General features: G+C 35.8%; 1 protein-coding gene across 2 annotated transcripts in view; it reads right to left on the minus strand.

The window, feature by feature from the left end:
• Nucleotides 1-27,915, minus strand: part of LOC136830224 (neuronal acetylcholine receptor subunit alpha-10-like) — a 151,020-nt gene that overhangs the window by 17,852 nt on the left and 105,253 nt on the right. For both annotated transcript variants that reach the window (XM_067089523.1, XM_067089522.1), the window contains 4 exons: nt 18,516-18,655; nt 9,075-9,229; nt 6,907-7,090; nt 1,519-1,735 (listed from right to left, as the gene is read on the minus strand). In XM_067089523.1, the coding sequence (XP_066945624.1) occupies nt 1,519-1,735; nt 6,907-7,090; nt 9,075-9,229; nt 18,516-18,655 (696 nt within the window). The remainder of the gene's footprint in view (nt 1-1,518; nt 1,736-6,906; nt 7,091-9,074; nt 9,230-18,515; nt 18,656-27,915) is intronic.

The following is a 27,915-nucleotide window of genomic DNA, read 5'->3' on the forward strand; positions in this document are numbered from 1 at the left end:
AATGTACAAAGTAAATCTAGATTGAAGGAATGTTCCAAAGAAGTGAGTGAGAGGAATAATTGTTGTTGTGTGGGGTGAAACGTGACGGAGGTGGCTGTAGGAATTATAATTATGGTATAAGATTGCTTAGCACACGAGGAAAAATATAGTATGATTTTGATTCAGAATGTAAGAGAGAAAGCAAAAGGCCTGATAATGAAACAGCAGTGTAATCTTAGTTTAGTTAAACAAGAATGTATAAGCAGCAGGTATCTAGTATGATTCAATTATGTGAGAAGTTTGAGAGTAAAGAGAGACAGCTATATAAGATGTATATGGACGTAGAAAAAGACTAAATTAGTTTTATAAAATGCAGCGTGAAGGGGTGTTGAAGACGTATGGTGAGAAACTAATGTGTTCAGAATTATCAGAAGAATTTTCGAGAGAATCGACGCGAACATTAGATCGTGGAAATGCTAGTCGCTTGTTTGGTGCAAAAGTGAATGTGAACTAATGGTTTGTTGGTCTCAAAGGAAGTTTAAGATTATAGGTGGAATGATTTTAGAAGTCAAGAAAGGACATCAGGTAGAAGCTGTGAGAAAAAAAATGGGTTGTGAATGGGGGCGTGGGAGGTTTGCAGATGATACAGTTTAGATTGAAGATAGCCAAGAGAAGCATCAGAGAAAAGCAGAAGAGTTTGTAAGTTTTTGAATGAGACATTTAATGGTGAATTCAAGGAGAAGTAAGGTTATGAGCAAAAGAAGGTGATGGAAGACTGGAATGCGTTGATTTGTATGGAGTAATGGTAATAGATGATGGTAAGATGAAAGGCTAGGTGCCACAAAACAGGTAAACAAGAGACTATTAGGGTATATGCAAAAGATGTTGGGAAGATGTACGTCTGTGGAAGCAAAGGCATGAAGAGCATGTTAAGCCACCTCCCCTTTACTGAAGTGAAGTGTTAATGTTGTATGCAAAAGAAAGAAAGAGGCTGAATGTATTGAAATTTATTTTTACATAGTATATGAGAAGTTAAAGAGATGGAAACCGTGGGAAATATGAAAGTACATAGAAGTATAAAGTTAGGGTTATGGAAAAAAAATGGTTCCACCGGTCACTTTCACATTCTACATCCTAATATTTTTTTTAAATGTTCTCCACTGAAAACCTTGATATCAGAAGTTGGTAATGAAATAAAGCGCCAGTGTAGCACTATACCATCCAAGATTTGATGAATAATCAGTTAAATAGAACTCTCATGAAAGTATTACTTGTAAAATTTAAATAGTGTATATTTCAACTGAACTAAAATAGACCATTCCTCATTTTGTTAATGTGATATCAAAGTATTCAGTGGGAAATGGACCAAAACAAATTAATATAGAATTAAGAACTTAATAAATAATAGTTATATATATATATATATATATATATATATATATATATATATATATAAATATATATATATATATATATATTAATATGTGTTTTTGTATGTATGTATATATATTAATAAGAATGTATGTATGTAGTACTTACCAATGCCGTTGATGAGAACACAAGGCAAAATCAAGTTGAAGACGTAAAACATGGGTCTTCTCCTGATCTTAATGGTGTAGGTGATGTCCGGGTAAGGCTCTGGACAACACGAATAATACGTGATGTTCCTGGTGGCCGAGAACTCCATCAGGTCGAACTCTCCGTTGCTCTGGTAGTTGGACGTGTCCCCGTCGTCCATCTGCTTGATGAGGTCTAGCTGAGGAATGAGAGGGGAAAGCGAAAGTTTCGATGTGAGAGTCTTGTTCCGCCTTAACACGCTGGGTGAGTCGTATTTTTCCTCGTTAAGGAAATGGAGTGCGGGGGACGGATGTCGCGTGTTATTGCGAAGAAAATTTGTTGCTGCTTTGGAATGACAAATCATGGGTTGGGGGTGGGAATAATGGTAAAAACTCGAGCGTCCATAATAAAAGTACGCCTTTATGTTGATTATATCAGTGGAAATACGAAGTATTTCCACTGATATAATCAACACAAGACTGGCTTATTCAGATGCGGACGAGAGACTTGCTTAGAATCCTGAGGTTGTGCCATTGTCACCGCCTCCTCCTATGGGAGAAGGCTGTGCAGTGAAATATATATATATATATATATATATATATATATATATATATATATATATATATATATATATATATACTGTATATATATATATATATATATATATATATATATATATATTTATATATATATATATATATATATATATATATATATATATATATATATATATATATCATATACATACAATTGCTCACTTACAGTTCTTGTTAGTACTTGGGTGCATGTAGTGTATTTATGACTTCTAATTTGGTTATGTCCATATGCATGCACATATATCTTTTACCATTTTAATTTTTTCGTAAAACACCATTACTTAGCTTTTGGTTATGTTTTTCTAACTAGTCGAAGGGCTGCTGGTCTTACAACTGATATTTTCTCAATGGAAAATTAACAGCCAGTCATTTTGTTGTGAGTTTTGCAGTTTCGTCACCATTTTAACATATATATATATATATATACGGACTTACAAAAAAACACTAACGGTAAATTGTGCACGTGGTCAATAATTTTTCAGTTTGCCCTGTTTCATACAGTTTATCAAAATATCTTGTTGCTCTTTTTGTTCCATTAGCTGGTACCATTGCAGATTCTAATACAATGAATGATGCTGAATTGATGAATAAATTAGTGAGCATCATTGCAGATTCTAATACAATGAGTGATGTTGAATTGATAAATAAATTAGTGAGCACCATTGCAGATTCTAATACAAGGAATGATGTTGAATTGATAAGTAAATTAGTGAGCACCATTGCAGATTCTAATACAAGAAGTGATGTTGAATTGATAATTAAATTAGTGAGCACCATTGCAGATTCTAATACAATGAGTGATGTTGAATTGATAAATAAATTAGTGAGCACCATTGCAGATTCTAATACAAGGAGTGATGTTGAATTAATAATTAAATTAGTGAGCACCATTGCAGATTCTAATACAATGAGTGATGTTGAATTGATAAATAAATTAGTGAGCACCATTGCAGATTCTAATACAAGGAGTGATGTTGAATTAATAATTAAATTAGTGAGCACCATTGCAGATTCTAATACAATGAGTGATGTTGAATTGATAAATAAATTAGTGAGCACCATTGATTCTAATACAAGGAGTGATGTTGAATTAATAATTAAATTAATGAGCACCATTGCAGATTCTAATACAATGAGTGATGTTGAATTGATAAATAAATTAGTGAGCACCATTGCAGATTCTAATACAATGAATGATGTTGAATTGATAAATAAATTAGTGAGCACCATTGCAGATTCTGATACAATGAATGATGTTGAATTGATAAATAAATTAGTGAGCACCATTGCAGATTCTATTACAGTGAATGATGTTGAAATGATAAATAAATTAGTGAGCACCATTGCAGATTCTAATACAATGAGTGATGTTGAATTGATAAATAAATTAGTGAGCAGATTAGTAGTGGTTTCAGTTTCATGGATTTTGGCGTAATATTAATCCCGAAGTACAACTAATCTTTTGTTGAAATTTTGTTCTGATACCCTACATTGAAGACTTGTGGGTTTCATTCTTTCAAAATATTTGATAAAGAATTGAGTAAAGCACACGTAAAAGACTGAAAATTCGAATTGTAACGGTGAATAATTTCCATAAATGCTTTGTGTAGCTAAGGGAAATCACCTTTCACCATCAGGAAGAAATCTGTACGTTTAATATTTTGAAAACAATATTAAGCAAATTTACTCCTCAAAATGTAACGTGGTTTATATGAATTAACGGCATCATATATATTCTGCATGGAAACGACGGTGTAAACACTTTTGCTGATAGATTAAATGAATTATTGGTTCCATCGGCAGAATTTACTGTGTCGATGGAAAATGCTCGTAGCCTACCGTTTTGGACTGCCGAATACATACAGGTAATATTGGACTCAAGTTTAGTGCATACAGGCAACGTATCAATATTTCCGCATTTGTACATGTTTATTCTGGCTGCAGTAATAATGTAAACAAATCAGTCCTGTCATCCATGTTATTCAAAGCGTGACGTGTATTTAGCCCTGAATGTATTGATGATGAAATAGATGTAATTGGAATTACTGGCAAGAAATGTAAATATTCTGATATTTTGTTACAGAAAACAACAAAAATTATTTTTTATGATAACAACAAAGCAGAAACATGCAGCCGAAACCTTAGTTGCAGAGCTGTCATTCTTATTTTCAAGATATTCCCCATCTCGTGTAGATGTGGCATTTAAGAGCATAATACAGTAAAACTTTTTGTAAAAAAAAAAAAAACTATCCTAATAACAAAAAGCTTGTGTTTATTAAATACTGTGTAAGCCATATGACAAATTCTGTCGTTGGAAAAGTGAACTAAACAGCTTTAAGAGTGCAGTTTTCTTTCACGTTAAAGATAGATTCATGCTGTTGTTATGACAGTTGAAAATATTTTAATCCTCAGTATATATTGTAAAGAAATCTAATAAAGTCTGGATTTACAAAAAGAAAAAAAATGAAAAGAATATAAATATCCTCGGAATGTATAACATGTATCTTTTGTATAAAATCATATTGCAAATGCACAGTAAATGTTAAATGTTCAATAAAAATTAATACATGTGTGAGATTAACTGATCTTTTAAAAAAGAAAAAGCTAGATTTACAAATATATATATATATATATATATATATATATATATATATATATATATATATATATATATATATATATATATATATATATATATATATATATATATATATATATATATATATATATATATATGTGTGTGTGTGTGTGTGTACATATTTGGGTATGTATTTGCATTTTGCTATTCGGGGATCCCGAGAATGGTATGCATTTATTCAGACTGATGGCCGAAGGGACTTTTGTATCAGCAGTGTATAACATTCCTTGACGACTTCCAGAATGTATTACATCACAGTGGATTTGCACGAGGTATGTCTCACTAGTCTCGTGCCTGACATGAGTGGTTTCTCTGAATCAGTCAGCACTGATCGAGTTTAAGTGGAGACTGCTGCCAGTATTTGCCAGTGCCATGCGATAACGCAGATATAATAAACTAATTCATGCAAATTGTTGTTATTCTGACGACCAGCCCCATGTTGTTGTACAACTGACTACAGAGGCTACTTGCCATTTATTGTTGACATTATTATGATCTTCCCTTTCGCGTTACTCTTTCCGTGAAATGTTTGTAATCCACTGGAGATAAACTCTTACTCTTTCTCACGTCAAATGAATCAGCAAATTCTACAACAATCTATCATCAGCCCCTAATACCTCAATAGCAAATTTTCACTAACCTCGAGTTCCTCACAGATTCCATACTTGCAATACAATTCTTGATACGCAGTCATATGCATGTTTATAACCTTTAAAATAAGTGCAATTGATCTTAGGTCTTGAAGATTTGACTGGTAAACCAAATCTAATCTCTATTATTACCTATCCATATAGTCCACACACACATCTATTCCCTTCTTTGCGAAGTGGCACCAGAAAAACATCTTCCTAACCCAGGTGCGTCATTATCTGCCTTCAGATTTACGGGACAGCATTTATTATTGCCTGATGTGCTCCTTTTCATTCAGTCATTCTGCATTGCTCTCATCATATTTAATTTTTTTTGTATAGTTAATTATCAGGCATCTCCCCAACTTGGTGTTATAATGGGTAATCTGTATGGGTTAATTAGAGGGGAGAGGGCGTCCACCATGATGAAGCAGGATGCTACAGACTGACGTATGATAAATGCTTAGATTTGTGTGATGTAAACCAAAGATGTTGATGGGTAGCTGCATATCAAATTGGCCTGGAAATCAGCTAACAAACGTTGGATACGCTGCTGGGAAATATCATACACAGAAATATTGAATCAAAGACTGTCGAGAACTTCAAATACCTTGGTTTGGTAATCACCACATAAATTGAAATAGAATAGGGACTTCAACTGACAATGAACTATATGTAAAAAATTTGAGTGTAGCTTTATTTTTGTTCCACGTTTTCATCAAGAAAACAAAATGAAAATGCAACCGATTCTGAGATAAGAGAATTAAAAGAAAAGACTTGTGATTGAAATCCTCAGAAGGATATGTAAGCCTGCATTTGACAGTGAGTGGGATGAATGTAGTTGAAAACGCAATACTGAGAGGACAGGTTCAAAGAGATGTACATAGTGGCTTACATCCCCAGGGCGCAACGACTGAGGAGACAAGGATGAAGGATAGCAAGATGTGAGTCAAGAAGTGAATTAGGAAGTAGAGAAGAACAGAAAACAGACTTGTGTAGTTGATGATGTCGGACATCAAGAAAACTATGAAAAACTGAAGGTAACCGATCCGCTGTAATTGTTGGTTAACTCAGTAAACCTTGTTTGGTGCAGATTTGATTTTGTGAAACTGGGGCACTTTCCACCATTCAGCGGTTTAGGAAGTGAAAAGAGGGAGTTGGAGTGGTTGGACGGCAAGAAACAGAGAACTAGAAAGTAAAGAAAAAATGCAAGGATATAAAGGTGGAACTGGAAGGAAAACCACAGTCGCGCCAAGAAGTAATAGTTAAAGAGGTTGGAGAACAAGATTAAAGAAAGGAAGCAGGAATGGCAGAGTTCTGACATTGGCGGAAAGAGAGCCTCAGAGGCCCTTCCCTACCTATCGGAGTTAACGATGGGTGCAATCGTCAGTTATTGAAATAGTTTATACTATATGTTGAAATCTATGTGTACATTTTTTATTTTATATTTTTGTCCCTTTCTCTCTCTCCCACTCTCAGCGTCTCTCAACTGAGATAGCGCCCTTACCTGGTGGCCATCGTACGTCCACGAAGCCCACTTCAGCTTGCAGAATTGAATATCAAAAGGGAAGTGCTCGACATTCATATCGCACGACGATCTGTATATGCCGTGTGAGAGCCATGTCACAGATCCCGACGAACTGACGATAACATTGGTGTTGATGGTGGCCGAGCTGTATTGCGAGTCTGCGCTGAAATTGGTATTAGGGAAAAAAAAGTAAATAGACAATGGAGAGGATTGCGTGGTGCTGCTGCTGGATATCGCGCTGTCTACCTTGATTAAAATTCCGAGGAATACTTTGTGAAATAATGAACTATACGTTTCGTGGACATATAAAGGGAAATATAAATGTTCACGCTTTACACTATGTAAATAAGCCCTTTGCGTGGTTGTGCATAGTACATAGGTACAAAAATATACGATACTTACGGTGGTGATTTTTTTTTTATCTGTAATGTTTATTCCCTCAGGTCTAATTACCATTTAGAATTCATGAATCAAGAAAAAAAAAAAAAAACTCATCATAGCACATAAGATTTAAATAAACTCATTAGGTATATTTCATTTTCAATTGATACGTTTAGTGATCTAGTTGAAAATTATTTTGGACAGTCTCTGTGAATTTTTTCCCAATAGCATAGGAATGGGAGGGCGACCTAATATCTTTTTCTAGCCCAGGACCTAAAGAAAAAAAAAACAAAGAAGGTTGAGGTTTCACATGAGGATAATGATGCCCTTCCTGTTACAAAAAAAAAAAAAAAAATGTTTTAATGGACAGAAATAGAAGCAGAAAGAGTGTTCCAAACTGGTAGAAGTAGAGGAAAAGAAAGTCACTGGACTTTGTAATTCAATGGTTAACAATTGCCACGGTGTAAATGAGGAAAGAATTGCCTTGATATGTTTTACGAAGTCTGTAAGAGCGAGAAATTCCTGCCATTAGCTCAACGGGACAGTGACCAAAATAGTATCACTAGAAAGAAAGAAGCTTCCTCGAAGCAAAGAGCGAGAGTATTGAGAGATTGGGTGAGACTGGAATCAAGTAACAAACGAATTGCATAACATTTAATCCCATCAAGAAGAAAGAAAAAGGAAGAAGCATCCGAATATGAAAGCAATTCTAGTTTAATGTAAACTTTTAATAAATGAGTTGAAGAAAAAATGTTTGTCATCTAAATAATGCACTTAGGGTTTTAAAGACAGATTTAGAAGAGATAGTATTAGGGGGAACATAATGTATTTATAAAAGAAAAAAAGTGGAAAAAGTATGCATGAGCCCAGTGGAAGTGGTAAACTGTTATTAGGAAAGACAGAACATTTTTTGAGGGAAAATATATGGGTAAGCCCAGTGGAAGTGGTAAACATGCATATAGAAAGATTTGAAGATTACATGAAGGAAAAAATAAGTGTGATCCCAGTGGAAGTGTTGAATCTACAGAAGATTCTAAGATACTGCAGACGAACAGGATCAGCTACTGAATCGTTCAGTAAAGGATTTTCCTATTTATACAGAGTAGAATATTAATATTGTAACATTGCTCCTTAGGAAATTACCAATCTGTGTAAGAGAAAGAGTCATTCTCTGCTCTTAACATCCTACATATGTCACCATCATTTCTAGTCATTCATTCAAGCAACAAGAGAGCCGAAAGATCGTCATCTTATGATCTTGTAATTATTCACTAACCAGTTCATGCTCAAGTTAAACACTTTATTTCTTAACGTACTCAAACAGAGAAAGTCTTCTTTGATAATACAGTCTGAAACAAATACAGATCTCTGGCTTATGGCATTAGTGTGGAGACACTAAGAGGTTATTGTAAAACGGTTAGCAAGATTAAAAGATACATCGATTATTTTTGAGGAGGTTTGGTTTTAAGAAGAAATTGGAGGACAATAACCAAGTGAAAAGAGTATGTTTATAAATTTTGGGAGGAAGGAGGAAAGTGAGACCAAGAAAGTGCATGAGAGACTGAATGGACAAAGTGTTGTAAAGGAAGAATTGCTTCTGATGAAACATTTTATGCAGATATATGAAACTGCTAATGCCTTCGACGTTTTCTGCAGACTAATTTTCTCCAACACTCCATAAATAAATGATGAAATCATCAGTGACTTCTGTTGTACATTCTGTGGAGCCATTCCTTTTAGATTACACTCACACACTAACTACTTACTTATTGTACAGGATTATATCCGGTTTCCAGACTCTGTGGTAAGGGACCCTGATAACGCGGACCCCTCCGAAATCGGAGGCATTCCACGTCAGATGTGCATCCGTCCACACCTGCGTTAGCCAACAGTTGGTGGTCAGGATTTGGTTCTTCTCGTCCTGCAAAAGAAAGGAAGAGGATCGTGCAGGTGGTGGAAAGATTGATGCCTTATCAGATGTCTTTTATTATGAAATGAGATTTTGTTTTTTTAAAAATAGAACATTTATTATCAGCTTTTGTTCTTCATATACTTCCGCTGCTGTTGGCTCTCTCTCTCTCTCTCTCTCTCTCTCTCTCTCTCTCTCTCTCTCTCTCTCTCTCTCTCACACACACACACACAAACAAACACACACACTGCAATTAATATGAGTAAACAAAGCATTGTTTGCGATGTCTGAAAGCATCCTAGAGTTAGACGTCCCATTATCCAAACCTTTTATTTTTCCTCAGAATTTTCCTCTAGTATTACAATTACAAACTTCTTCCTCGTCTACCTAGAAGCGACACAGATGGTCGCTTCAGAATCAGAGGATGTTCTAATTCCGTTTCCACTCTTTTTAATGTACAAAAAGAATGATTCCCCAGACCGTGTGTCCTTTTCCCTGTTCTTTGAAATCGTGTCGAGTTGGCATAACAAGATTTCATCCGTCTTTTGTCTTCTTTCCGAGAATGAGAGGGATAATATAATATTAATGGATTCTTTTATCCACTCGTTTTGTTTGCACGGGGAAAAGATAAGTTTCACTTCCGTCCTGTGCTATTTTCTCGGTATTTTATTTTGAGATCGCTGGAAAGGAAAGCGCTGGATCCTTGCATTTCCTTTTCCCATTTGTTCATGGAGGTGATTTACATATATGCATACGCTACCTATTGCTTTCACAATGTCTTAATTTGAATTACTTTAAGAGCTTCCGTTGGGTTTTATTGTGCTGATGATTTGTTTTGGAGGTAAGAGTAATTTTTCTTTACTTTCGCTCATTCGTAAAACAAGGAAGCTAAATTATTCACTTGTTTGTAACCGTTAGCAATCTTTTAGTACTTTTTTGAAGACGGGAAAACCCTATTATCTAAACCACTGATTCTCAAACTGGGTGCCGTGGGACCCTGGGTGCCAGAAGCAGTGCCTAGGGGTGCCGCAAGATTTTCATGAATTGTGTCTTGGCTAGATCATCTCAGTGAACATTTTTGAAAAAAAAAAAAATTTTTTCAAAAGTCGTCATGTAATTGTTATCAGTGTGTCTACTTTAATTATGTTTATCTAATTCTTCTGATATGCTCTTTGTTTGTACAGTATATTTCTGCATGTACGGTGTGTTGATTTTGGTTTGAGTATGGATAATAATTTTATTCATTAAATAAAAGTTAATTCTTGCGATATGGTGGGATGGTGAAGAAGGGGTGCCACAGTAATGATTACATCAGTGATGGTGCCATCACTAAAAAAAAGATTGAGAACCACTGATCTGAACTAATGAAATAAACAGCCCTTTACAGAATTAATCAACTTTATGTACGTCACAGATCCAACCTATATCACAGCTTCTCGTCCTCCAAACTGAGTTCTGATACTCGAGATCTTGTCTCCTTCCGTCCTACCTCCTCGGAACTATTTTTGATTCCTCAAGTAAATGAAGAGTATTGATGTTAATAAACAGTACATTCCTGTCATCAAACACAGCGTGGTGTCTTAGATAGAACCCCTGCTCAGTGACGCAAGAAGGCCATTGTGCCTCTCCCATTGTCTGTTTTCCCTGCATAGTTCACTCTAGTCACTCTTAGACTGATGGTGCCACAGGTAAACACTCACCTTCAAAGGTTGTTTACCAGTACAGTAATCTTTTTTTTTTCTGCACACTTTTTTCTGTCCGCCCTCAGATCTTAAAAACTACTGAGGTTAGAGGGCTGCAAATTGGGTTGTTGATCATCCACCCTCCATCTATCAAACATGCCAAATTCCAGTCCTCTAGCCTCAGTAGTTTTTATTTTACTTACGGTTAAAGTAAGCCATAGTCGTGCGTCTGGCAACGATATAGGCCAGGCCACCACCGGGCCGTGGTTAAAGTTTCATGGGCCGCGGCTCATGCAGCATTATACCGAGACCACCGAAAGATAGATCTATTTTCGGTAGCCTTGATTATACGATATACAGAAAATTCGATTGCGCTGAAGAAATTTCGGCGCATTTTTTACTTAGTGTTCACTGCTTCCACTTATTTATGTCAGTAACTCGAAACTAAAGTAAAAATTCGGTTTGTTCAATACTAATCAAAGCTTTGGTTGTTAAAAGTAATCAGTTATCCATTTGGTATTCACTGAAATTTCAACGGAATTTTTGTATTATTCTTTTTGTAACAACTTTGTTTTGAGAAGAATACCATTGCTTGACTCGCCGTCGTTCAAACCGAGGTCAGCCTCTTACCACTGGCTTCCTGTGCAAGGATGCTGAATGAAAATATATTGATCTGAGCCTCAGGACGGTACTTAACGTCCTTAGGGTGGGAGCTGCCTTCGCCCACTTGAAGTCAGCCTCTCTTAGCTCTGGCTGCTCTACAAGTATGCAGAATGAAGATAGGTTGGTCTAGGTTTCTGGACGGTACGTAACGTCTCACTCTCATTTATTATTTTACTGTTAATTTTCAATATAAGGGTACTTGTTATTCATTATGTGAATAAGCGCAGTGAGTAAAAAAATTTCACATGGAAAAGTAAACAGAAAAATAATAAAATACAAATGGGGAGAAAAAGCAACAGAATAATATTAAATACAAATAAAAAACTTATGATGATATACAGAAAATCCCTAAATGAGAAATAAATCAAAACGTAGGAAGATAGAATACTGGGTTTTAGGGCAACAATACACCATCAACACCAATTACATTAGTATGATAAACTCAGCTGTCTTAAAGTAAAATGAAATACCATAGTTTATTTTATAACCAAAAAAAAAAGCATATATTTTACCGTCTTTACAGCTGAAGAAAGACATATAGACCTTGTCAAACAATTTTATTGTGTCAGCTGTACCCATGAAATTCGAGTTTTCCTGTGCGTAAATGATGAAAACGAAACCAATACCTTTTACTCTTTTTTAAGATTCAGAAACAGAATTTTGAAAAGAAGAATTTTGGTCCAGCAAGCAGATAATATAGACAGTCAGGCTTCCATAATAAAAACACTAAAAGGGAACAGCGTTCTTCATCTTGACCTTAAAAGGTCAAGAATTAGACGCCTTTCTGCGACTTCCACATTCCTAGCTCTTCCTAAGCAAGAGCTCTGAATTCGGACCAAAGTATTCTCTCTCTCTCTCTCTCTCTCTCTCTCTCTCTCTCTCTCTCTCTCTCTCTCTCTCTCTCTCTCTCTCTCTGTGCTTTTCTACACGCAAAGCCAAACAAACCCTTTTCATGCACGTGGATGAATATCTGTCCTTCCAGTTTATGCCCAGTATCAGAGAGGGATCTTGGGGGTTATCTCGAACGTAAGCAGTGGATGTCCTACATACTCTCTCTTTCTCTTCCTCGGAATACGGGAAAAGAATTTGTGTTGTCCGCGTTTCGTTTAACATTTTTGTAAGAAAGTAGTTTCTTACATATATACATATATATATATATATATGTATGTATGTATGTATATATATATATATATATACTTTATATATATACATATATATATATATATATATATATATATATATATATATATATATATATATATATATATATATATATATATATATATATATATCATTACAGTTGGATGGTTGTGTAATAGTATTTTCGTAATGCATGTTTTAGGAACTTTGCAAGTACTCTTTTTATAGTGTTTCATGTCATTTATTATGTACTATACTGTATTTACTGTTCCCCGTTATATACTGTCTTCTTAGTCAGTACTCTTTGGAAGCAATGTTTGCATTCCCCTTCTAATTCCTGTGTGTTTTCTTATTTTGAGAAAAATTTTTATAAATTAGGTTTTTTTTATTCGAGAAGTTCCTGAAGTCTCTAAGTCATTCAACTTAATTTTTTTCTTTTACATATGTTGTAAAAGTATCATATACTAAGGCAATGAAGCACACTTTAGCGGCCTTATATAACAACCCTAGGGTTTTATATTTTGAAAAAAAGGAAGATATCTGGTTTTTATTTGAACCCCACTGTCAGCTTAATGGACGAAGGCCACATTTGATGAAGGGAAAGGTAATAATAATAATAATAATAATAATAATAATAATAATAATAATAATAATAATAATAATAACAATGCCTTTCAACACAGGGGAATAATATGATAATAGTAATAATTCGTGGAAAAGTGAAGAGAACTGGAAGTTCATACATAAATCATCCAATGTCGAGGACTATACCTGAAGCCTGCCCGTTGCCATTCAATCACAAGTACACAATTGGCTTAAATATTATTGGTTGCGTTTATTAAAGGGACCCTGACCACCTTCTGTTGAGTGATGATTTCTCTCTCTCTCTCTCTCTCTCTCTCTCTCTCTCTCTCTCTCTCTCTCTCTCTCTCTCTCTCTCTCTTTCTACACACTAATTTTTCGGGCTGTCTACTTTTCTGTCTAAAAGAAAGAAAAAAGAATAAATTATTTTATAAAAAAAAACTGTCTATAGACACACCCCTAAGTAACACATCTGTGTCTATTTGTATATCTGTCTGTCTATCTCTGTATCTATCTATCTATTTATCTGTCTTTGTGTGTGTGTGTGTGTACAAGGAGATATACAAGCAGTCTTGCATACGCGTGAAAGGTTTTTGATTCTCTTCTGTTCTCTTTCCTCTCATATTCCAAATTCTATATACTTGTCACCAACTTCTCTTTTTCTGTTTTCTACACTTAATCGAGGCACCTCAAGGGTTCTGGTGCATGTTTTAACCTATGCGGAATTTTTCTCTTTTTACTGCGTCTTTGTGCCCACATTTCTGATCCTTTTCACCCGTACATACACAGTTACTCAGTTACGCGTAGGTGCACACACACACAGTTACACACGTACACTGTGTGTATATATATATATATATATATATATATATATATATATATATATATGTGTGTAATTGTGTATGGGGAAAATAAATATAAATATAGATAAATACAAATATATAAATATATATACTATATATATATATATGTATATGTATATATATATATATATGTATGTGTGTATTTGTGTAATTTTGTATGGGAGAAAAGTGAAAAGAGAAAGAGAGATAAACACAAATATGTAAATATATATATATATATATATATATGTATATGTATATATATATATAATCTATATATACATACATGTAAATATATATTATATATATTGTATATCAATACACATGTACGAATGTATGTGAAATTGTTATGCTCACAGGTATCAGTCCACAAATATCACTTAATTTCGAATTAACTATAGCCTAAGAACAGTCACACCCGAGTGGAATTATAATTGATAAATGCTTCTGCCCAGGCCAGGATTCGAACCTGGGCCTTTGATTTAGTTCCAGTGATAGACAATCAGTGTGACGAATCCTGGCTGTTCGTTGTTTTTTAGGTATAGTGAATTCAGATTTGATATTTATGCCTTAATATTTGTATAGCTATTGCGCTTTCATCCCACTATGTATATATGTATATATATATATATATATATATATATATATATATATATATATATATATATATATATATATATATATATATATATATATATATATATATATATATATATATATATATATATATATATATATATATATATATATATATATATGTAAAATCTACTGGTCACTTTTACCAGACACATATATAATTCTAATAGCCACAATGCCCTCTTAACTTCTCGAATTCTTCGCGTTTTTTTGGATGTGCTTGTAACTACGAAGCCGTACACCCAGACGCAAGAAATTGAAGACTGTGATTGCCGGTCGCGGGACACGAACCCGCGTCGCCTTAACCACAAGGAGGTCACGTTGCCGTGAAGACGATTGCCGGTCGCGGGAAGGTCGGCAAGTCTTCAATTTGGTTAAGGCGACGCGGGTTCGTGTCCCGCGACCGGCAATCACAGTCTTCAATTTCTTGCGTCTGGGACGGGACACGAACCCGCGTCGCCTTAACCACAAGGAGGTCACGTTGCCGTTGTCAGGTCGACGCGACCGTGATCTTCAATTTCTTGCGTCTGGCATTGCCGGTCGCGGGAGACGTCCCGTCGACCGGCAAAGGAATCACGTTGCCGTTGTCAGGTCTTCAATTTCTTGCGTCTGGTTCGTGTCCCGCGACCGGCAATCACAGTCTTCAATTTCTTGCGTCTGGATTGCCACGAGACGAACCCGCGTCGCCTTAACCACAAGGAGATCACGTTGCCGTTGTCAGGTCGGCAACGTGACCTCCTTGTGGTTAAGGCGACGCGGGTTCGTGTCCCGCGACCGGCAATCACAGTCTTCAATTTCTTCCGTCTGGATGTACGGTTTCATAGTACAAGCACATCCAAAAAAGCGCGCAGCATTCGAGAAGTTAAAGGGCATTGTGGCTATTAGCATTATATATATATATATATATATATATATATATATATATATATATATATATATATATATATATATATATATATATATATATATATATATATCTATATCTATATATACATATAATGTAACTTTCTTCTCTTGTTTTATTTTCCCTATGGCATTTTGCATTCAAACATGATGTGTTTCAGCGAACAAACAAACAGTTAAAAATTGCCTTTGACACACGAGAGGAGGCGGGCTTTTTTTTATTTTATTTTTGGCCGAGAGAGGGCATTCTATTCATAAATCTTGTTTTCGCAAAACACCTGATCTGGACTCTTTCTTATTGGGATATAACAAGCGAATGGTTTTGTTTTCCTTGGATCAGGCTTAGCTACATTGTATTTTTTTTAAATAAAAGGATCGAGTTTATGCATTCATAGGCTGATATTTGCATTCTCATCAAAACTTTCTAGTATAAAACTAGACGCGATCATATTCCGTTTCGAAATGTTATTGGAATAGACCGGTTTTTTTTAATGGCTCTCCAATTAATAGAGTGATTATTATCTCTAACATGAACAAAACTGCAACTGTTATCTTAACTTCATGTTTGTTGCCCGAATAAAAATGAACATATGCGAAAATGTTGGTGGGTTTTCTGTATACAGTAAATGTAATAGCACATAGCAACTTTGTTTAAAAAAATGTTTAACAGTTCAGATGCACTGACGACAAAAATTGCATTTGACCTCATGACGAAAATATAAACACATTCTTTGATAGATTAAAATTTACGATGGACGTGGATGCTTATTTTAGCACTCCCTTATTGGATTGTTAATGTTAACGTGGCATCCAGGAATCATAAAATAATGAAGAAAAAGTCTAGGAAAGAATTCTCTAACAATAGCAAAAGATGTTTTTTTGTATAAAATACGATGTACTTTTGATAACGGCTGTGTTAGTCAAACTGGTAAAACACTGAAAAAGAAAAATGACCTGCATAAAAAATGTACAAGATATGAAAAAAATAACTGTGCTGTTTTTTTTTTTTTTCTAATAGGTAACAGTCCTGCTATTCGTTGGACAGGTACTAAAGAGTTTGTTCCAGCAGCATGTCAGGAAAAAAATACATTCAGGTATAGTTTTATAATGGAAAGTGTTGGTAGAATATAAATGTCAGTTTAGGAATGCATACACTTCATCCGTTTATATCAAAAGAAATTTGTAAAGCGTGCAGATTCTAAAGAGTGTAGTGGTGCTTGGTCCAGGGACAATAAAACAACACACTTGTTATTTTCCTTTTAAGAAAAATTTAGTTCGGGTGTTTTGCGAAAACAAGATTTATGAATAGCACAACCTTTCTCTGTCAAAAAAAAAAGAAAAACTCTGCCTCGTCATTGATGTAAACGCCCTTTTAAAAGTGTTTGGATGTTCGTATGCACTGCGCTTTCATCCTAGCGGATATTTAAAGGTAAATTTCACGTAGTAGGTACTGGTCATGTGAATACTCTTAAATAGACGAAGGACAACATTTCCGTTTTCCGTTCCCTAATGTATTTTGCCTGTATATACATACATACTTTTGTGTATATGTACATATAAATATAAATATAAATATATATATAATATATATATATATATATATATATATATATATATATATATATATATATATATATATATATATATATATATATATATATATATATATATATATATATTGTGTGTGTGTGTTTGCATGTGCGTGTACGTATGTATTCGCTTGTGATATTGTCTTATTGTTTTTCACAAATAAATGAAGGTAAGTCAGTATTTTCGTGTACCGGATCTTTTTTTTCAGTGTAAATGTGTTTTTGAATCGGTGCTTTCAGGTATCGGCTTTCCTGTTACACTTTTCACTCTTACATTGTTTTTCCTTGTTGCCTTTCAAGATGCCCCCACACTTTTGAGATCTATCTTAAGAAACAGAGAGAGGAGGAGGGGACAAAGACAGAGAACCCGAATCTGAAGAGAGGGTTTTCATGTTTTGGCAAAAGGACACAGTGAGCTTTAGTCCATTTTTATGTTCACAGTTTTCTGGATTCCTGTTCGTTAGAGGAATCATCAGTAATCTCAATATTTATTTGCTGTACTTTTTCGATAATATTTGCCACCCACGTTTTTTCGTCTATTCCCCTTTGTAATCCCAATCCGGCCACGGTTTTTGGGAATCTAATCGTTTTAAAAGATTCACCATGGGGAAAGTTATTTTTGGGGGGGGGGGCGTTGGGAAGGGGGAGAGGGGGTTTCGAACCCGCGTCATGGACCTGACAGGTAGAAGCCAATCCAGTTATATGATACTGCCACCGGGATTGTATTTGTCATTCACATTGTTGTTTATTTTAGGATTCAAAAGCACTGAGCTTTTTATTAGTTAGTCATCAGTTAACAAACGCCAGGACAGGTTTATATAAGAGAGATGTTATATATCAGGTAGACTGCGCTATTCTTTTACATTTATATAAATTGTCATTTGAGATATCAACTGCTAGCAGTACATTGTGATGGCTGAAAAAACACGGGTTTTGAATTTGTGACGACATCTGTGTGTGAGTATAGAATCACTTGATAATCTCTACAACTTATGTTAATTTCCCCCATCAACAGCAATTAAGTAGGTTTCCTGATCCTGTCTGTCACCTTTCTGTGGAGTCCTTTGTGTCGTCAAGATCTTGGAAGTCTGTCAAATGCAGTAAATTATTTGTGGATCAGGATAAAGTGGTTATTAAAATGAGAAATATTCCAGCGACCACTCAGAGGTCCAATTGGTGTTCGTCTCTTAGGACTGACAGTTTCGTAAACAACAAAGACCCAACTGGATCAGTTTTCAATCTTTGGAGAAGAAATACTCACCACATCAATGATGCTGTGAAGGGAGAGACCAAAGACCACCGACAAAGCCTCTGAGGAATTTCGTGCAGGGCGGACCGAGGGGTCGTAGTTGGCCATCAGGTATCGTGTCAGGCGGTACTCCAGCTCGTCACCCAGTCCTCCTGAAAGAGAGTAGAAGGAAACGGACCGTAATTTTCAGCGATTGTTTTCATGGCGCGTTCACAAAAGCTCGTATTGTATATAAATACATACACACACACACACACACACACACACACACACACATATATATATATATATATATATATATATATATATATATATATATATATATATATATATATATATATATATATATATATTTCTCATTAATACTGGGGAAATATGAGGCTGGAGGTAGGTCCTGACCAGTTTCGAGTTCATTTCTCAGCTTAGAAATAAAACTTTAAAAACCTTCAGAACCTTCTCCCAGTCTTTATTTTTCCCAGGGGTAATTAGTGATATATAAATTAAATGTCAGAGGAATTCAAGTCATATCATATATATTTATATATATATTTCTTCACTCGTGCAATCAATTTAAACCTTATATTGTGCCCTCTGGAGGCGTTGCCTATAGAGTTGTGTGTCTTTCTGATTTTTTAGCAAGTCTTTACGGTTGCCTTCCTCATGCCCTGTTCTTGAGCCGAGGGATGGTGGTACCCATTTGCAGCTGGGTCGGGAGTGAATCACGGCCTTGGCAGACCAAGAGCCACAGGCTGAGAGCTGTATATAATATATATAGCCACAGGCATCCATTATATATATATATATATATATATATATATATATATATATATATATGTATGTATGTATGTATGTATGTATGTATGTAGTGTGTGTGTTTGTGAGTGTTTCCTATTTGATGTTGTGGCTGTAGTGAAAGACAAAACAACAGTCACTGCAAGGATCAAAGGTTGAATTATATGAGCAGATAACTTGCGTAACTTCAGCCCAACATTTGTATATACACAAGATTCATTGCAGTGCTTTGAGCTTTCATAGACAGACAGTAAGTAATCTCCTGCAACTTGGATAAAAAGAACCCTCCATTTGAATATGTCCTTTTGACATGTAAACAGTTCTTTCTTGATCATTGCATATATCCTAACAGCCTTGCCAAATTTTCATCGCAGTATCATTCTACCATTCTTTCAACATGACCAAACCTCTTACAACTCTTTCATCCATCATTTCACCTATGCTAACCCATTTTAATACTTAATTTTATCTATAAATTCTTGCCCATATCAGACATTCTCACGTCACATAACACATAACGATGCGTCTTAGCAAAACGCTATTTTTTCTCTTATTCACATTCAGCAGGCACACTTTGCTGCCTTAATGGAGATTTAGCTAAACAGTTCCTTATGGTAGAGCGATTCAGTGTGCAATGAAGATTTAAATTTTATTTCAGACATATTTGCCGTTACACATTGTCTTTTACATATGTTATGGAAGTCTTAAGAAAATTCCAGTATACTGCAATTTTGTATTCATATTCAAGAGCAGCAAACCATTGCACCGCATTATAGCCAGTTGAAAGGAAAGTCCTGTTGATCTCAGGAAATATCCTAAGGATGTATGGATTTATTGATATGCACCTGGCGCATTCTTGTGGCAGATAAGGTTTCTCAGATACTTCGGGATACCTTTCTGAACATTTTTGCATATCGCCCGAGAGTAAAGGACATATCACCTTTTCCAGTGGGTTTTCTAAAAGAGGATAGATTACGAAAATTAAATATAAGTGAGAAAGAATAAGTGTGAGAGAGTGACCACACAACTAATAAATAAGAATGGGTTTAGTGAATTTCTTAGTAGTCTTGGCCAGTATTTTATGGGCAATAACGAAGCTTTATATAGCTTAGTAATTCACTTTTTGTCTGTATGTTTGACTGCTAAGTTAGTTCAGTGTTAACTTTTATTTTTTTTGTAATTCTGTATGCTGACGATGATTTAGTATTTCGGAATATTTTTTTCTGGATTTTTACTGTAAAAAAATAACTCCTACTAAATTTATTACATTTCTGTTCATCTATGTATCATGAAAGAGGAAAAGACCATCGAAATTTTATAGTAAATTTAATATTATCAAAAGAGAGGAACAAGCAACTCCAAAGTTGAGGATGATTAGATAAGTTGCTGAAAGTTGAGCCACTGAGACACAGTTCTTAGAGATATAGGACGAGGACCCGTATATGACGGGCCAGTTGAGTATGACAGAGTTTAGAGATATGGTGCCCTCATAAGACTGGTCAGTACAGGCTGATATAAAAAATACAGATAATGGGCTCTTATACGACTGGCTAGTATAGTCTTATATAGAGATTAGAGACATGGGGACCCCGTAAGACTAGCTAGTACAGGCCATTATAGAGATTAGAGATATGGGGGCCCCATAAGACTGGTCAGTACAGTCCGGATGTAGAGAAAGAGATAAGAGGCCCTTACAAGGCTGACCAATACAGTCTGATATAGAGGTTAGACACATGAGGTCCCGATAAGACTGATCAGTACAGTCTGATATAGAGAAAGAGACAAGAGGCCCTTATAAGACAGGCCAGTACAGTCCGATATAGAGATTAGAGATATGGGGCCCTCGTAAGACTGGCCAGTACAGTCCGACACAGATAGATATGGGTTCCTCATAAGACTGAACAGTACAGTTCAATACAGAGATTAGAGATATGGGGCCCTTGCAAGACTGGCCAGTACAGTCTGATATAAAGATTGGCGAGATGGGGCCCTCGTAAGACTGGCTAGTACAGTCCAATATAGAGATTAGAAGTATTGGGCCCTCACAAGACTGGCCAGTACAGTTCAATACAGAGAATGGAGGTATGGGGCCCTCGCAAGACTTGCCAGTACAGTCCAGTACAGAGATTAGAGATATGGGGCCCTCGAAAGACTGGCCAGTAGCGTCTGATACAGAGATTAGAGATATGGGGCCCTCAAAAGACTGGCCAGTACAGTCCAATACAGAGATTAGAGATATGGGGCCCTCGAAAGACTGGCCAGTACAGTTTGATACAGAGACTGGGGCCCTTGAAAAACTGGCCAGTACAGTCCAATACAGAGATTAGGTCCGATACAGAGATTAGAGATATGGGGCCCTCATAAGACTGGCCAGTACAGTCCGATACAGAGATTAGAGATATGGGGACCCGCAAGACTGGCCAGTGCAGTCCGATACAGAGATTAGAGTTATGGGGCACTGGCAAGACTGGCCAGTACAGTCCGATACGGAGATTAGAGATATGGAGCCCTGGCAAGACTGGCTGGTACAGTCCAATACAGAGATCAGAGATATGGGGCCCTCCTAAGACTGGCCACTACAGTTCGTTATAGAGATTGGAGATGAGGTGCCATTGTAAGACTGACCATCACATTCCGATACAGAGATTAGAGATACGGGGCCCTTGTAAGACTGGCCAGTACAGTCCGATACAGAGTTTAGAGATATGGGGCCCTCGTAAGACTGGCCACTACAGTCCATTACAGAGATTGGAATGAGGGGCCCTTGTAAAACTGACCAATACATTCCAATATAGAGATTAGAGATATGGCCCTCACAAGACTGGCCAGTACATTCCCATATAGAGATTATAGATATGGGGCCCTCATAAGATTGACCAGTACAGTCCGATAGAAGTTCGAGATGAGGTGATCGTTATACGACTGACTACCACAGTCCTCTGTAGTCACGGCTGTTTTCTAAGCATGCTCCTTCTTCAAATAACCTAGCGTGCTCTTCAGATCGCCATTCTCTGTGTGCATGCATCTAGAAACGCAAAAATATATCTCCGTTGCTTTCGCCGTCTCTTGATTTAAGTGCATGGAGTGTGTTCATTTTTATATGACCTAAGTGACCTCATAAAAAGAGACACGCAAAATAACGAGTGAAATCTCCTTCCTTACTTTTCTCTTCCTGTCAGATACTCGTTCAGTTGGTGGTTTATTTGTCAGTTTTCTTTCGTAAAAGTGATGAGATTAAGGCATAAAGAAATTCAGCATTGGCTTTCGGCTAGTATGGAATAAAATAAAGATGAAAGTGATTGCTTCATTGTAAAAACGGCCATGACCTAAAGACAAACAAGACAGCATTTGAGCAACTGGAAACCCTAACATGGAAAACTATTACAGGTCCAATTTCAACCCCGACTCACTCAGAGAGAGAGAGAGAGAGAGAGAGAGAGAGAGAGAGAGAGAGAGAGAGAGAGAGAGAGAGAGAGAGAGAGAGAGAGATATGCAACAAAGGGAAATGTACATTGAAACAGGAAGAGAATCAGAGGAAAGTTTTTTATGTATACCATTTTTAAAATTCCGTATACGTAATGCAGTGCCCGAGACTCGGTAATAGATTTTAAATATTTACCCGGGAAACTATTTCTTCAGAATAACGCAAAGCATTTGCATGACAGCGGAAATCCATTCCTCCAGACGAAAAAAAAACGTGAACCTGAATTTTCAGCATTTGAAAATTGTCGCGAGGCCAACTGGAAGTGAAAAGCTTTGCATAGCGGAAAATAATTTTGTGCTTCAAAAAGGGTTACTTGAAACTCATTCCCTTTGCTTTAGAGGAGCCGCCACGACTTCAGCGTAACACAGATGAATGTCATTGACGTTACTTCGTAATTTCCTACTTCCATTACACGACCACTATTGAATGCTGTGATCTTATATATTTTTTTTTTTTTTTTTTTTTAGTTTCGTATCCACAAAGAATTCACTACCCCGATTTCCACTTTAGAAACCTTTCGTTTGGCAGGTTCTGCCTTAAATTCCCAAACCACAGCAAAATCACACAAACTGTACAATAATAAAATGTCCAGCTTGTCGTTGTTTTAACACTTAATTCTGTTACATTCTTCATCATTCGATGGTACACCTTACATTGAGGAATTTTAATTCTGCAGCCATTCTTAGGCTTACATCAACTCTCACGTCTTTCAGAGCAGTTTTCCATTTGCCATCAGAGTTCGTCAATCTCCTGATTAAGTTCACTCCATCTTCCCGCAATTCCTTTCTCTATTAAACTCACTTATTCATCATCATCTTTCATTCTTGGACCCAGTTGTTCATTAACCTTTCTCCGCGATTTATGTTTTTTCCGAAAATTGATTGTGGCCTTCCCTCGGTTAGTTCATTTTAAATGGTCGTGGTTTCCGATGAGCTATATAATGTATTTCTCCAGCAACCTCTTGCTCCTTAATTACTACTGAACGTATTTGCCTTTGCGCTATTTATCCACACTCATCCAACTCCTCCGTTAAAGCAGCAGAGTCGGGTGCTTAATCCCTAAATGAGAATGTTTGATGCCGGATCATGCATGAACGACATCCAAACAAACGCGGCATAGAAACTGAACTTCGTGAATGAGCGTCCTGACATAAATACATCCAATTTTCATAATTTCCCGACGGTGTATTGACATTCCTCGGTCCAAAAAGGATTGCGTTCAAAAGGATACTTGTGTCCGGAGGGTATTGGTTTTCCAGTTGGCTAGCTTTGACGCTACACTTACCGGTCTTTCGTTCTACTCACTGCTAAGCTCTCTTTGTGCATTTGTGTGTTTATGGAATAATGATCTTTATCAAATACCCAGGCATTAACGTACAAATGTCGCTGTAGACTTCTTGATATTATAAATGATACCTTCTCTAGAACTGAATAAATGTGGTAGTATTCATATCTAACAAGTCCACCTTTTTAATTTTAATTATTCTAACATGGCCAACTATATTTATAAATTTTAATCCTCATAAATAGTAATTCCAATCCTTTCAATACGAACAAGTGAGATAAACGGTAACTTCTTTTTCCTTTGATTTATATATCAGAGGAAATTAAAGCTGATGTACTTGAAAAAAAAACTTAGATTTTTTTACATTTTTCAGTTTCTTCTGCATTAAGCATTAACAATAGATCACAAATGTGGCTTAAAAAGTATACGTATGCCATTACTCATATTATGAGTATTCAGTTTATAATGCCATTAATTTCGTAGATAGATTGCTCAAATAAAGAGTTCATTAATGTTCTGAATTATAAATGTAAAATGAAAGACGACAGATAAATTGTATATACAGACACTGGCACTGAGGTCTGTGACCAACATGACAATATAGACAGTCATAAAGTTATAGTCGTCAAAATACTTATTACTGTTAACAAGTATGTTTAACTGTTTTGCTGTGATGTGTACAAATGAAAGCATTCCGGCTCAATCCCTAAGGAACTTCCTGACGAGTTAGCGCCTGTATATTATATGTCTTCCTTGTCTCCCGGTAAATAAACCATACTCTTTCCCTTCTAGAGAACATTCACCTGTCCAGCCTTTCCTGTGAGAAAAGAGGCTGTTTTAATCCTAATCCTCAGCTTCTGCCTTCATTAAAATGCTTAACGGTTTTCATGATTTTCAGTTAATCAAAACGCTTGGAATTCGTCTCCCCCGATCTTAACGGCATATGATCGTCTTATCCCCGTATCCGAAATTTCCTATTTCTTTTCCTCATGGTTTGACTCTTGTCAGCACCACTGAATGGAGCTTCGAGGCCATAGCCGATTCCGATGCCTCATAAGGACAGATATTACATATATTTCTGTATGCTCGTTTAATGCAATCTATTCTATCACTTCTTTTAGTATTCACACTGTTCAGGGTTGTTTAAATGTGTCTCAACGAGATCTTACGTTTTAATTTGTCAAACATCTAAAAAAATTATATATTTTTGCCAGTGTCGAAAGCATCTTTCCTCATTCTAAATACCATTTCTCTCTGAGTATCAGTGAGTTTTGATAACTGTTGGAGAGTACTAAAGATATGATTTGTCTCTAAATTCAGTTGACTTTTCTTCAAACCTCTTCTGAAGATGCTGGTACTCTTAGGTCTCTTTCAGTGGTTATTTCCTGTTTAATGACCTGTTGATCTTTGGAAAGAGCCCTATCATCTCTTAATATGGTCGTAAAATGATAAAGCAACCATCGCTTCTTTCATTTTACTTATTAGAAATCAGCTGTCTTCATATTTCTCAGAGTGTAACTTTAAGAAAGCATCTTGCAAAAAGTCCCTGGTTCTTCTTTGAGATTGAGTGCTCTCTTGTATTTGTTTTATGTTTTCCTCTGGCAATTTCTCTTTCTCTCTTTCTCGACTTTCCCCTTCTTGGTGTACATTATAGTGTTTTGTTCCTAGCGTTTGTTTTCTTTTCATTGTTCTTTTTCCGAAGATAAAATGGTCCCTTCTGTAATAACTCGCTGTCTTCCTTAGTTATGTTTGGTTCTTGAAAGGAAAGATTGAATTCCTTCCTTGCCATTTAATACATTCCTATATACTTTATTTCTATACTCAGAGCAGACTTTACTTTGTGTCAGCTAATTCCATTCATGATAACATGTTAATGGAGAGTGTACGAATTCCCTTTCAATTCAACACATATTTATTTCTTCTCTTTTTTTCGAAAATCCAGTCAGCTCATTCCTCTTTATATGTTCACTTGAGAAGACTCGACAAGATAATTATCTTTAATGAAATAAAAATTGCTTTTGGTGCGGCTGCTTAGAGAGTTTCAGGGAAAAGAAAATGTAATATTTGAGGGGGAAAGGAAAGCTGATTAAGAGTAAATGGTGCTTTGGTGTAATGAAGTAGATGCCTATATGTAGTAAATGGAAGGGGAAAGGGGATGGAGAGATTTTTGGGGAAATTTTCATCTACAATGAATGAGGAGGATACCATTTAGGTGGGAGGGAAATTCATGCTGGAAGAGAATCTTGGTAGTTTGGCACCATACAGTATAGAAAAACGTATATGTATGTATATATATATATATATATATATATATATATATATATATATATATATATATATATATATATATATATATATATATATATATATATATATGTGTGTGTGTGTGTGTGTGTGTGTGTGTGTGTGTGTGGTATGTGTATATATATGTGTGCGTTTGTATGTGTGTATTGACAGTATACTTAAATTTTTATCTGTCATTAAGAGGCATTACATCAAATAACAAAAGAACAACTTTGGGCAAGTAGAAAGAGTTTTCATTAGATTATTTGTTAATTACTGTAGATTTAAGGGTTAGAGAGGAAAGACTGGTTATTGCAGAGAATTTATATAATACAATTTAGAAGAAACTGAGAAACAATGAGTACTAAAATTGTTGTAGAGAATAGTTACTCTGCGGATTAAGATACCTTGTAGGACAAATAAGTAATATTTAAGTGGAACAGTGATAAAGTTGCATTGGACCAAAGTGTCACCTTTTGATATCTGAACAACCAGAGCATGGCAGGGCTATTTTTTTACTTTTTTGTGTTCCCTATTTTCCTATTCATAAGGACTTTATGATGCAAGAAGAACGATTAATGTTTTCATATGTACTTATACACACTTAGTTGTTCCGTTTATCAATGTTACCTTGAAAAGCATTGTGTATAATTATTTTCCAGACATTTTTATTCCTTATGAAAGAGTGTCATTAATAGCTTTTATAGTACCTGTCTACCGTTACTATGGTACCACCTATGCCCTTCTAAGTGGCAACGGGTCTTTCCTCCCTCCTTAATTAAGCCTTTAGAACAGTGGTTTTTAACCTTTTTATCACCACGCCCCCTTAAAGAGCTGGTCCTTCCCTCCACACCCCCCTTGCATCTGTGAGTAAAATTCCCTCCCAGATTTAAAGGAAAACGAAAAAGAGAGATGTTTTTATTCTTTTGCGAATTAATTAGTTAGCTACTTGACACTGCTTTTTAGAGACTCTTGTAAAGAGAGTAAGGAAAATAATTAGAGAATTTTTTATTTTTCCCTAAGGCTGCCCGCACCCCCGCCCTCCCCCCCGGGAAATTGCTGGTGCGCCCCCCAAGTTAAGAACCACTGCTTTAGATTATCTGGCAGAAGAGTTGTCTCCGAGGGAGCTAATCCTTCTTAAGGAATCCAAAGCCCTTTTGTCCCAGCAATCTTCTGCTACGTATTGGCCGTTACATACAGCTAGGTCTCCACTAGGTGTGTTTCCCCGTTTCGACTCTAATTTCATTCTTAGTATTTTAACAGCTAATTACCTTTGTCATAGCAGACATATTGGATGCCTGTTGTTCTATAATCTCCTATAGCAGTGACTAATTATGCAGTACATACCTGTCTCTCATTACCTGATCATATCGTATCTGATTATATCAATTTTAACCTGACCTCTGCACAAGTGGGTGTGTTTTGTTGTGTGAGGATTGGATTGAAGGATATTGATCATGTATCCGTGAACATTACCTGGATACTTGGTGTCCATAGAATCAGATGTGAAATTTGTTCAAGAGTAATTTCATCGTAGATGTGAATGTCAACTACCAAGTGTGCTCAAAT

Source organism: Macrobrachium rosenbergii, chromosome 46 (assembly GCF_040412425.1).
Source record: "Macrobrachium rosenbergii isolate ZJJX-2024 chromosome 46, ASM4041242v1, whole genome shotgun sequence".
Classification (NCBI taxonomy): domain Eukaryota; kingdom Metazoa; phylum Arthropoda; class Malacostraca; order Decapoda; family Palaemonidae; genus Macrobrachium; species Macrobrachium rosenbergii.